Source organism: Quercus suber, unplaced genomic scaffold (genome assembly GCF_002906115.3).
Source record: "Quercus suber isolate HL8 unplaced genomic scaffold, Cork oak 2.0 scaffold_417, whole genome shotgun sequence".
NCBI lineage: Eukaryota > Viridiplantae > Streptophyta > Magnoliopsida > Fagales > Fagaceae > Quercus > Quercus suber.
The window spans coordinates 68,508-80,338 of NW_027069868.1; the positions used below are offsets into that span (position 1 = coordinate 68,508).

An 11,831-nucleotide genomic window follows, 5' to 3' on the forward strand; every position below is an offset into this window, starting at 1 on the left:
TTGGGCAAGAAATTTAGAGTTGCTAGGAAACCAAACTTTGCCTCAAGCTGGTCTGCGCTTCTGCGGATATATTATAATATAAACAAGGTCAAGCAAAAAAAATTTTGTCACAAAACAAGGAGCATCACCTATTTTAGGAAATTATTGCTATCATGGAAACTATCATAATCAATGTCTTTAAATGGAGTAGTCACTTGAGACTGCATCTAGTACTATATCACTGGAAAGTAGTAATACATCGTTAATTCTCATGTTTCCAGGATAATGGAGGGTGAACGAACGAGTTTCAAGAGTTGACAAGGCAAGCTCTTCCGAAAATGCATTATGACTATTATACTACAGGAGCTGAGGATCAACACACATTAAAAGAGAATGTGGAAGCATTTCATAGAATTACGTATACTGCTGCTAATTCTGTTAGTGGTTTTTGTTGCAAACTGGCTACAATGATTCTAATCACTTTCTATTGCTTCTCAGATTCCAGCCTAGAATGCTTGTAGATGTAAGCAGAATAGACTTTTCTACTACTGTATTGGGTTACAACATCTCAGCGCCAATTATGATCGCTCCATCTGGTTTGCACAAGTTGGCACATCCAGAAGGTCCAAATCTCCTTGAAAGGGTTCTAACTCTCAGTTGACATTTGTTTGGATTCTAGTTTACTTACTCATTGTGATTATTCCAGGAGAGATTGCCACAGCCAGAGCAGCAGCTGTGTCTAATACTATAATGGTATTGATTTAACAAATATGGAGTTAATTTTCTTACTGAGGTGCATGAATTGTAGGTTATTTTTATTGCAGGTTTTGTCCTCCATGTCTTCCTGCACTATCGAGGAGGTTGCTTCCAGCTGCAATGCTGTTCAGTTTTTTCAATTATATGTATTCATCCTTCTTTGGTGTTTAAAAGTTCATTCAAAATTTTTATCCTTTTGGTTGCTGTTTTGTCTTTGTTTTGGTGATCACATTGTTAGCAAATCACACTCTAATCTGATATTCGTCTAGGTATAGGTAAGTTGAGATGTATCAGCTCAGCTAGTTCAGAGAGCTGAAAGAAATGGATACAAGGCTATTGTCCCGACAGTTGATGTTCCCAGGCTCGGTCGAAGGGAAGCAGACATAAAGAGCAAGTAGATATCTTTTTTTCTTCTTTTTTTTTTTTTTTTTCTTTCCAACACCAATCATTTTATTGCATTCACAGTTGGGTATAAATTTCTTCATGTAATTGTATTTATTTTCCTACCATACTCTTAGAAGTATTGGTTAAATGATTAAATTTACCATATTCCAATAGCTTAAACTTTTGGGACAATCGGTAATTTAACATATATTAACACAATAAGCTTTATCTTAAATCTGATTTGAAATATAACTGCAATAAGTTCTGCCGAATGATTTTACTACAGGTAAAGAATTTTGAAGGCCTCTCATCAACCAAAGTTGACAATGTGAGTGGAATTTTTCAACTCCCAATTTTCACATTTAAATTTGCCAGATGCATGGAATTTACATGAATGGATGCATGTTAACTGAAGTTTCAATATTTAATTAAATTTTTTTTTCCCAGTTATTCAATGAATCAATTTTTCTGCAGGATGATGGTTCAAAATTAGAAGCCTTTTCCAAAAGGACATTTGATTATTCTTTGTGTTGAAGGGTATAAACCAGTTAATTATTCTGAATACCTTGTAATATGCTGTTGAAAAATTTTTGGGAATTAGGAAAGGAGTTTTTTTTTTTTCCTAGAACGGAAGTTTTCAAAACTAGTTGTTTATAATAATAGAACTGATTTTAGCATTACGTAGTTTAGTTGGTGCTTTTATAACTTTATGTTGAGGTTATGGCTTCGAGATACCATTGGAAGTGCCTATATTTTTTCACTTTTTAATTTTTCTTGCTGAGGGGTTTCGCAAGGACTATCATTTCTTACATTCTTATGAGTTTAACTAGTGCATTACAACATACGCAGGACATAGGATGGTTAAGATTTATAACAAAGTTGCCAATTCTGATCAAGGGGGTACTCACTCGTGAAGACGATAGGGCCTCATTTTATGGTATTGCGTCTCATCATTTTTGCAATGTCAATTACTCATCCTTTTGACCTTCAAACTTCCTAGTAGAGGATCCCTGTCAATCATCCTGATTATGTGATCTTTATTTCTGATTATTACCTCCTCTGCTACTCTGCAAACATTTCAATGTAAATCCCTTTAAATTCTGTGTCTTTACATACTCTTGATATTACTCAAATCCTTGAATTTCATGGTATTTCTTTACTTTCTATTCAACATTCAGATATCCTTAACATTTGATTACTACTATTGGCAGCAATAAAGGCTGTAGAAGTAGGTGTTGCTAGGATTGTTGTCTCAAATCATGGAGCTCACCAGCTTGATTATACTCCAGCCACTATTACTGTTCTGGAAGAGGTAAGCTTTATCTCTACTACTTAGTATAAGACTTTTTACTCATTAAGCGCGTATGTGCAAACACAGATACTAGGTTTTACCTGTAGATACATTACATCTCTGTGCCCATTTTATTGTATAGAAGTTAAAAGTAGTAGGGGTTAGGGAACTTTGTAGGTGGTAATGCGGTAGCTAGGCATCCATACGTAACAATCTGTAGGATTTTATCATTTTAATACAGGAATGTACGTGCTCATTCATTCCTCTGAGGAATTTTCTGTTTGGACTTGAGTGGACTAGTATGCTCTTTGGCATGCTAAGGACGATAGCAATTTTGAATACTTAGGTACCTTGTGGTTGCGGTGGTTCATGCCGTTGGAGGGAAAGTTCTTGTGTTCTTGATGGAGGAGTGTGGCAAGGAACAGATGTCTTCAAGGCATAGCCCTTGTGCACAAGCCGTCCTTGTAAGCTCTCCACCCCAAACTAACTTATGAATCTTCTCTACACTATTTATTCACATGAAATGTCAGTCATGTAGTTGCTATTTAAAGCGAACAAGTAGTAATTTTCAGTCATGCACTTGTGTAATTGCTGTTATGTGAGCTTCAAGTGTCAATAGATGTCTGTGAAACCAACTGATGCCATGCAGCTCTATCATACTCGGCTGCTAGATTGCCCTTTTTTTTTTCAACTTATTGTTTGATTTGAGTGGCACCTCAACTAATTTTTGTCTAACTTGCATGTGAAAAATAAAACTTGTAAGTTGCTCAAGATAAATTCCTAGATCATTTAAACATTTTGAGAGTAGTAGATATAGTTGTGGGAGTGACATGCCTAGGCAGTTTAAGCCTCAACACTCAGTTTTTTCTTCTCTCTATCTAAAAGTGTATGCTGATATATAAGAACCTCTGAGAATTTTATGATTCTTAGTCATAGTTTTCCGAACCCTATTGTAATCTATATATTTTATTGTAGATTGGAAGGCCTGTTATCTATGGGTTGGCAGCAAAGGGGGAATATGGGGTGAGAAAAGTCATCAAATGCTGAAGGATGAGCTTGAGCTCACCATGGCTTATCTGGCTATCCTAGTGTGAAAGATATTACTAGAAGCCATGTGAGGACACAACATGAAAATTACATTGTGCTCTAGTAAAATATTGAAGCATTAAGACAATGTCCTAAAGAAAAATGATCCAAATTATCAACCATGAATAGGTGTGGAATATGTTGAGATTTTTAATGATCAAGTTGGCATGTATAAAGTGAAATGGTTCCATTAATACCGTCTTCTGTGATATCTTATAAATAAGTGTGGTTGTTACATATGTGGAACCTCTAGGTCCATGTTAGAGATATAGGTTCAGAGCACAACCCATTGGATTATCCCTACTCTTAATTGTGAGTCTAAGATCGTTATATTTTCTATTTCCTATTGGTAGATTTTTGTAAAGTTCATAGAATTTTAAATAATAAAAATGCAACCTCAAGCTCATACCTGGAGATTATTTCCATAAGCTGGGCATAAGGGTATGCGTCTTTAAGTTATATTGAAAATAAATTTTAAAAATAAGGGACATTTTTTTTTTCCCTTAAATTCTTGTAGTGGTAGCAATCTGGTGGTTGGGTAGTGTGGTGTAGTGTGCGAAGACTTTGACAGTGTCAATGCTGAATTCACTTCAGAAATAGAGCTTTTAAGGCTGTTTGTGAGAAGCCAAGTTTGAAGAGGTGGAAGAAGCTTTCATGTACATACATATTATTGTAGATTTTAAAATCCACTAATCAATTTGTAAAACTTGAGAGAGAGAGAGAGAGAGTATTCACCTTTTTGAGTGAGCAAAATATGGATTGAATGGAGTAGAAAATAACAAATTTTTATAGTAAAAAAATTGGGAGAAGAAGAATCAAAATAAAAGAAAGATCAATGGATGGAGAAATTGTAAGGTTAAGGTATAGAGTAGTAGGGAGACAAAAAGGTAAAAGTAAGTAAATGTTGGAGAATATGTATTTGTAAAGTGGCAAATTAATAAGGAGAAAAATAATTTAAAAAGAGAGAGAGAATATTAAAAATAAGTTGATCATGTAGCACTGATATGACTTAACAGGAGCACATTAATATTAAACTCTAGGCTTCAGTTTTTAGATATATATATATATATATAAATGGTATTCTTAAATGTATATTAATTATTTAATTGAAGTCCCTCCAATTTCATCTTATCTCAACCTTTTAGCTCTATTATGTTAGGTGAGAACTCCAAGTTGCGGCAACCAACAAGTTTTTTTCTTGTTATGTGCTTATGTCAAAGGGAACTCCTTAGGCAAATTTGGGATTTTGATTTTGAGGGATGTTTTGTTGAAGTAGCTGATTGTTCCAAAAGCTTCTACATCTATATAATTATTATAATTATGTAGCTATTTGGTTGACTAGGGAATGTCCCATTTAATGCGCAAATATATTATAACTTCATAAAAAACAATTTAAATGATTTTTATAGTTCATTATAAAACTCATTAGGTAGTATTACTATTATATTTGAGAATCGGTTATATAATCATAATTAAACAGTGGGCCAAAATATAAAAACACCCTATGATGTTTAGGTGAGTTGCAAACAAACCTCCTAGGATTTCAATTATTATTTTTTTAATAATTCCTTGAGATTTTCATATTTATAAATTGAATCTATGTTAAAAATTAAAATTTTCATTTTAAATTAAAATTATATAAAATTCATCTCCAAATTAGTGTAGACATACACCAATTTCCTCTAAATCCACCATCGTTCCTTTCTCCCAATATTTCATTAGGTATACAAAGTGAAAACACATCAAAACAGAGAGAGAGAGAGACCAAAGATGAAGCTGAGAACTTGGCGGCTTTTGCTTCTTAGCACTTTCATTATCAAAAATCAAGCAGAATATTCAAGAGTATAAACTAACCTTAGTCCTCATATTGAGTCTTGAGTATTAACAAAGAGTGGTCTTTGCCTCCTCTTACTAGGTCGACTTGGTTTGATTTCATGGTAAAGTACAATACTTCACAAAGGACACAATTATTTGTAATATTAAGACTTTAAGGGTCGGGGTTCAAGTCTCTAAGAGGAAACTTTACACACATATATACTTAAATTAGGTTAGAGTAAAATTCTATATTGTATTAAAAAAAAAATGAAAAAATGTAAGAAAAACTTAAATAAATTATGTACAAGGTTAATCAAAAGATTTAAAAAAAATATTTACTGGTTTAAACTTTAAATAGTGACGCTTCTTTGAGGGATCATTAAAGACAAAACCAATGCTTAGATAAAAAATGTGAATAGTGATTATTGATCTAGGCCAATGGCCGTCCATTTACTTGACTATTTATTTAATAAAGCACTTATAAGTTATGATTTAAGAACACAAGATAGTAGGAATATTTTCAGAATCTTCTAAAAATCCTTTTAATTCCTTATTACCAAACTAATCAGATACTTTGGTGACACCCCATCATTTGCCTACTTTGAGAAAGACTCTCTCATGCCAAGAGTCTTGACTCTTGAAGCTTTTCAAGGGAAATGTATATAATTCAAATCTCCCTTCTTCGATTATCAAATTAAAAAAACAAAAAATAAAAACTCTCTTTAATACCAAACAAAAACTCATAAAATATATATATATATATTTTTTTTTTTTTAAAGTAGAGGGTTTTCATGCTGGACCCCACTGTTCTCAATTCAATAGTTAACCAATTGGGTCTAGCTAGTAATTCTTGCTGGTTCTTAATTTTTTATAGCTTTGATGTTCATTAAGAAATAAAAATTAGTCTTGGTAGATAAATTGAGATCAAATTGAAAACCCACTCATGGTTCAAAGTTCAAACTCAACCAGTCAACCATTAAAACCAAGGATTTTGCACCAGGCAATTCAGGATTGGCAAGTAAGGGAGGCCTTATCAAGAACCTTACTGACCAATAGGTTTGTTGTTTTGCTCAGACCATATGTTTTACAACCAGCATGGCCATGGAACTTTGAACTTTATTGGATGGTCTTAAACTAGCCGCCAACTACGGAGTATGCAACATCTTTCATGATTGCAAAATAATATTGAGGGACTTTATTCCATCCAAAAAAAAAAAAATTATTGAGGGACTTTAGAATAGTTGTGACTTGTAGTGCACTGTCCTTTTACTTGAATAAAAATTAAAAAAAAAAAATCAAAGAGAATATATTTTCAAAGACATAGTGAGTGTTTAGATTCACGTTTGCAGTTTGCAGTTTGCAGTTTTTTTACAGTAACCATAATGTTTATGCACATAGATTTGCTGTGCAAGAAACAAAATGCAAAGTTCATGCACTATTCATGTATTGTTCACGCACTATTCACAGGTTCTACGATACTATTCATATATTTAAAAATTATTTTACTACAGTGTTTTCAATTTTCAATTTTCAGTTTCAGCAAAAATAAGTTGTATTCAAATGGACCCTATATATTCAAAAGGAAAATAATAGAATATTATCCTCATTAACTTTAGGACACTCGACACTCGTTCAAAAATCAATATATTTAAATAAGCTATTATTTAATTCTACATAATAACATAAATAATTTAGAAATTATCATTGGGATTATTATTCAATACTCAAATATGGGATGAACAGAACTTGGCCGAGGTGGCCTAATTTCAGAGTCTGGTTTTAACACGACTTTGTTCATCACAATGACAATTATAACCTTGCCCATTTGTGCAAGTTACACCACTCATGGTAGCTCTCTATAGTCTGGCCCACTGACATATTTAACTCAATTGAGATTTTAACTCTTTTGAGTGTGAAGTCCAAGTCAATACACTTTTTCTTCAGTGGCTGCTCAGATTGTAAAAACTCTAGGGACTTTCAATCTCAGCACTTGTAGGTATGTGCTGCTTATATTTTGATCATGTCTACTTGACCATCTTTTGATTAGTAATGAATGTTAATACTTTAATGGGTCATCATGCCTTTTATTGGTATTGATTGCTTTGAAGTGATTTCAGGCATTTAACTGGTTTTGATTCTGCTTATGTAAGTACCATGTTGAATCTTGAAGTTCTGCAGTACTCTGTAGACTGTAGACCATGAACTAAACATAGAAAAGAAGAAGGAAAGAAAAAAGGAAAAAGAAAGGTTTTCAGGGATATCTTACCAATCTATATGAATATATACTGTAGATTGACTTGCTTAAAATGGTGGTGACTGGTGAGGAATGGCCAATAGCCAGTACATAGTATGTGAATGGCTTCGATTATGATTCATCAAAGTCATACTACTTTGTGCAAGAAATTTAGAGTTGCTTGGGAACCCAACTTTGCCTCAAGCTGGCCTGTGGCTATATCATAATATAAGCAAGGCCAAGCAAAATTTTTAAGGCCTTAAACAGGAGTATCACGTATTTTAAGAAATTCTTGCCATTGTTGATACTATCATAATCAATGTCTTTATACGGTGTAGTCTCCTCAGAATGCATCTAGTATTAAATCACTGGAAAGTTATCCATCTATTAATGCTCATGTATCCAGGATAATGGAGGGTGAACCCGTTAATGTTAACGAGTTTCAAGAATTGGCTAGGCAAGCTCTTCCAAAAATGTATTATGACTTCTTTTCTGGGGGAGCTGAGGATCAATACACCCTGAAAGAGAATGTGGAAGCATTTCGCAGAATAACGTATGCTGCTGCTAATTCAGTTGGTGATTTTTGCTGTAAACTGGCTACAATAATTTCCTGATCACTTTCCACTGCTTCTCAGGTTCCGGCCTAGAATTCTTGTAGATGTAAGCAGAATAAATTTGTCGACTACTGTACTGGGTTACAAAATCTCAGCGCCAATCATGGTAGCTCCATCTGCTATGCATAAGTTGGCACATCCAGAAGGTCCAAATCTTCTTGGAAGAGTTCTCAGTCTCGGTTGAAATTTGTTTGGATTCTTATTTACTTGCTCATTGTGATTATTCTAGGGGAGATCGCCACAGCCAGAGCAGCAGCTGCGTCTAATACTATAATGGTATTAATTTTTAAATATGGAGCTAATTTTCTTGCTAAGTTTCATGAATTGTAAGTTATTTTTCATTGCAGGTTTTGTCCACCGTGTCTTCCTGCACTATCGAGGAGGTTGCTTCCAGCTGCAATGCCATTCGGTTTTTTCAATTATATGTATTCAATCCTTCTTTAGCTCTTATAATTTCATTAATGAAATGTATATTTCTTTAGCAGCAACAATTTCTTTTGGTTGCTTTCTTTGTCTTTGTATTGGTGATCCTGTTGTTAGCAAGTCACACTGTAATCTGATATTCATCTGGGAATAGGTATATAAGAACCGAGATGTAACAGCTCAGCTAGTTCAGAGAGCTGAAAGAAATGGATACAAGGCTATTGTGCTGACAGTTGATGCTCCCATGCTTGGTCGAAGGGAGGCAGACATAAAGAACAAGTAGATATTATCTCCTTTTTTTTTTTTTTCCAACACTAATCATTTTATTCCCTTCACAGTTGGGTATAAAGTTCTCCCTGTAATGGTATTTATGTTCCTTTCATGCTAACAGAATAGGCTTGATCTTAAATCTTATTTGAAATATGACCGTAATAAGTTCTGCAGAATGATTGTGCCACCATTAAAGAATATTGAAGGCCTTGTATCAACTGAAGTGGACAATGTGAGTGAAATTGTGTAACTCCCAATTGCCACATTGAAATGTGCCAGATGCATTGAATTTAAAAAAATGGACACATGTATGCATGTTAACTGAAGTTTTAATCTTATTTTTAAAATTTTGAAACTATAGCTTTTATTGTTACTACTGAATCAAATTTTCTGCAGGATGAAGGTTCAATTTTAGAAGGTTTTGCCAACGGGGCCCTTGATGCTTCTTTGTGTTGGAGGGTATAAACGAGTAACCTATTCTGCTTACCTTTTAATGTGCAGTTACAAAAATGTTTGGAAGATTTTACTTGGAAAATAGTTTTTTTTCCCCTTCTACATAAATTTTCAAAACTAGTTGTTTTACTCATTATAACACTGATTTTAGTGTTATGTGTTTTAGTTTGTGCTTTTATAATGTAAAGGTTGAGACGTAAGATACCATTGGAAGTGCCTATATGGTTTCACTTTTTATTTTTGCTTGCTGAGGGTGTGTGCAAGGGCCATGGTTTCTGACATTCTTATGAGTTAAACTAAAGTGTCACAACATACACAGGACATAGGATGGTTAAGATCTATAACAAACTTGCCAATTCTAATCAAGGGAGTACTCACTCGGGAAGATGGTAGGATCTCTATCTTATGATATTTGCATCTCATCATTATAATACTATCACTATTATTACTCATGAAGATGGCAAGGTCAAGCTTTATTACTGATTCTCACCTCTCTATTTTGCACCTTCCCTTAGTAACAGGAAGAACATTCTCTGCCTTTGAAACTTTAAACTTTCAATGAAAATTTCAGTTAATCATCCTTTTTATCTTTGGAATTTCAAGTATAGGAGGCCTGTTAATCATCCTGATTGTGTGATTTTTTTCTCACAATTACCTTCTCTATCTGCTCCGCCAAACATTTTTATGTAAATCACTTTAAATTCTGCATCTTTTCACGCTCTTGATAATTTACTCAGATCCTTGAATGTCATGGTTGCTTTACTTTCTGTTCAACATTCAAATATCCTATACATTTGATGTACTGTCATGGGCAGCAATAAAAGCGACAGAAGTAGGGGTTGCTGGGATTATTGTCTCTAATCATGGGGCTCGCCAGCTTGATTACACTCCTGCTACTATTACTGTTCTGGAAGAGGTGAAGTTTTATCTCTACTGCTTAGCATAAGAATATTATTCTCATTAGGTGTGTAGGTGTAAACACAGATTCTACATTTTGCATCTCTGTGCTCCTTCTTTAATATAGATGTTAACAGTGTAAGGGTTTAGGGAAGTTTTGTATGAGGTAATGCCATAGCTAGAAATCCTTAACATTCAAATTTGTATGAAATTTTAGCAATTTAATACAAGACACATACGTGGCCATGCATTCCTGCAGAGGACTTTTCTGTCTGGATTTGTGTAGAGTTACACTATGCTCTTTGGCATGCCAAAGTTCAATCAGCGATTGTGGATATTTAGGCAACTTGTGGTTGCAGGTGGTTCATGCTGTTGGAGGGAAAGTTCCTGTGTTCCTTGATGGAGGAGTGCGGCGAGGAACAGATGTCTTCAAGGCATTAGCCCTTGGTGCACAAGCCATCCTTGTAAGCTCTCCACCCCAAACTATTGAATTCATGTAACTAACTTATGAATCTTCTCTTACACCATTTCTTCACATGCAATGTCCGCCATGTGGTTGTTATATAAAGAGAAGTAGTAGTATATTTTGGTCATGCGCTTGTGTAATTGCTTTTACATGAGTTTCAACTGTCAATGAATGTCAGTGAATCCAACTGATGCCTTTTTGGGAAGCAGCTCTATTGTACTCTGCTTCTAGATTGCCATTTTTTTTTCAACGTATTGTCTAATTTCCGTCTAACTTGCATGTGCAAATAAAAAACTTTTGAGTTGCTCAAGATAAATACCTAGATCATTGAAACACTTTGAGAGTTTTGGTTATAATTGTAGGAGTGACACGCCTTGGTAGTGTTAATCCTCAACACTCAATTTTTGCTTCTCTCTCCATCCCAAAGTCAATGCTGATATTTAAAAACCTCTTAAAATTTTATGATTCTTGGTCAAAGCTCTCTAAACTGTATTGTAATCTATATATTTATTATTGCAGATTGGAAGGCCTGTTGTCTATGGGTTGGCAGCAAAGGGGGAATATGGGGTGAGAAAAGTCATCCATATGCTGAAGGATGAGCTTGAGCTCACCATGGCACTCTCTGGCTGTCCTAGTGTGAAAGATATTACTAGAAGCCATGTGAGGACAGAGCATGAAAAAATGCATTCAATGCTCTAATAAAATATTTGAAGCATTAGGACAATGTCCTAAAGAAAAATGATTCAGATCATCAATAATATATATACATTTGTAATTACATTGTTAACAATAAGTAACTGTGAATAGGTGTGGAATATGTTGAAATTTCTTCAATGATCAAGCTGGCATGTAGATAGTGGAATGGGACCATGAATACTATCTTGTGCCATATCTATGTATGTTTTATAAATAAATGTGGTTCTATATGTGGAACCATGAAGTCCATGTTAAAGATATGGGTTCAGAGCAGAACCCCATTGTATTCTCCTACTCTTAAATTGTACCAGGAGTTCGAGGATTGATATTTTCTACTTTTCTATTGGTAGATCTTTGTAAAGTTCTACAGAATAAAACAAAAAAAAAAAATGCAAGCTCAAGCTCATACCCTGAGAAATTATTCCATAAACCTGGACAGAAGGATATGCGTCTCAAAGTTACTGATTG

General features: G+C 34.2%; 1 protein-coding gene and 1 pseudogene across 2 annotated transcripts; both read left to right on the forward strand.

The window, feature by feature from the left end:
• The first annotated feature begins 284 nt into the window (after positions 1-284).
• Positions 285-3,560, forward strand: LOC112027874 (peroxisomal (S)-2-hydroxyacid oxidase GLO4-like; annotated as a pseudogene).
• A 3,634-nt stretch (positions 3,561-7,194) lies between these two features.
• LOC112023612 (peroxisomal (S)-2-hydroxyacid oxidase GLO4-like) lies at positions 7,195-11,698 on the forward strand. Of its 2 annotated transcripts, none has more exons than XM_065761538.1 (12): positions 7,195-7,307; positions 7,951-8,097; positions 8,180-8,304; positions 8,388-8,434; positions 8,506-8,583; positions 8,736-8,860; positions 9,026-9,083; positions 9,248-9,310; positions 9,624-9,693; positions 10,120-10,220; positions 10,561-10,665; positions 11,187-11,698. In XM_065761538.1, the coding sequence occupies exons 2-12, from the start codon at positions 7,955-7,957 to the stop codon at positions 11,364-11,366; spliced, it is 1,095 nt and encodes a 364-aa protein (XP_065617610.1). In that variant the 5' UTR covers positions 7,195-7,307; positions 7,951-7,954; the 3' UTR covers positions 11,367-11,698. The 2 variants fall into 2 exon arrangements, with proteins under 2 accessions (XP_065617610.1, XP_065617611.1); XM_065761539.1 differs by lacking the exon at positions 7,195-7,307 and adding an exon at positions 7,337-7,456 and having other exon boundaries at positions 8,506-8,541.
• Positions 11,699-11,831: the final 133 nt, after the last annotated feature.

Excerpts from the sequence above, each read along its gene's own strand:
- LOC112023612 (XM_065761538.1), top strand. The coding sequence starts at position 7,955 with ATGGAGGGTGAACCCGTTAATGTTAACGAGTTTCAAGAATTGGCTAGG. Across the intron at positions 8,435-8,505 it reads CTGCGTCTAATACTATAATG|GTTTTGTCCACCGTGTCTTC; the intron begins GTATTAATTTTT and ends TTTTCATTGCAG. Across the intron at positions 9,311-9,623 it reads ATGCTTCTTTGTGTTGGAGG|GACATAGGATGGTTAAGATC; the intron begins GTATAAACGAGT and ends CAACATACACAG.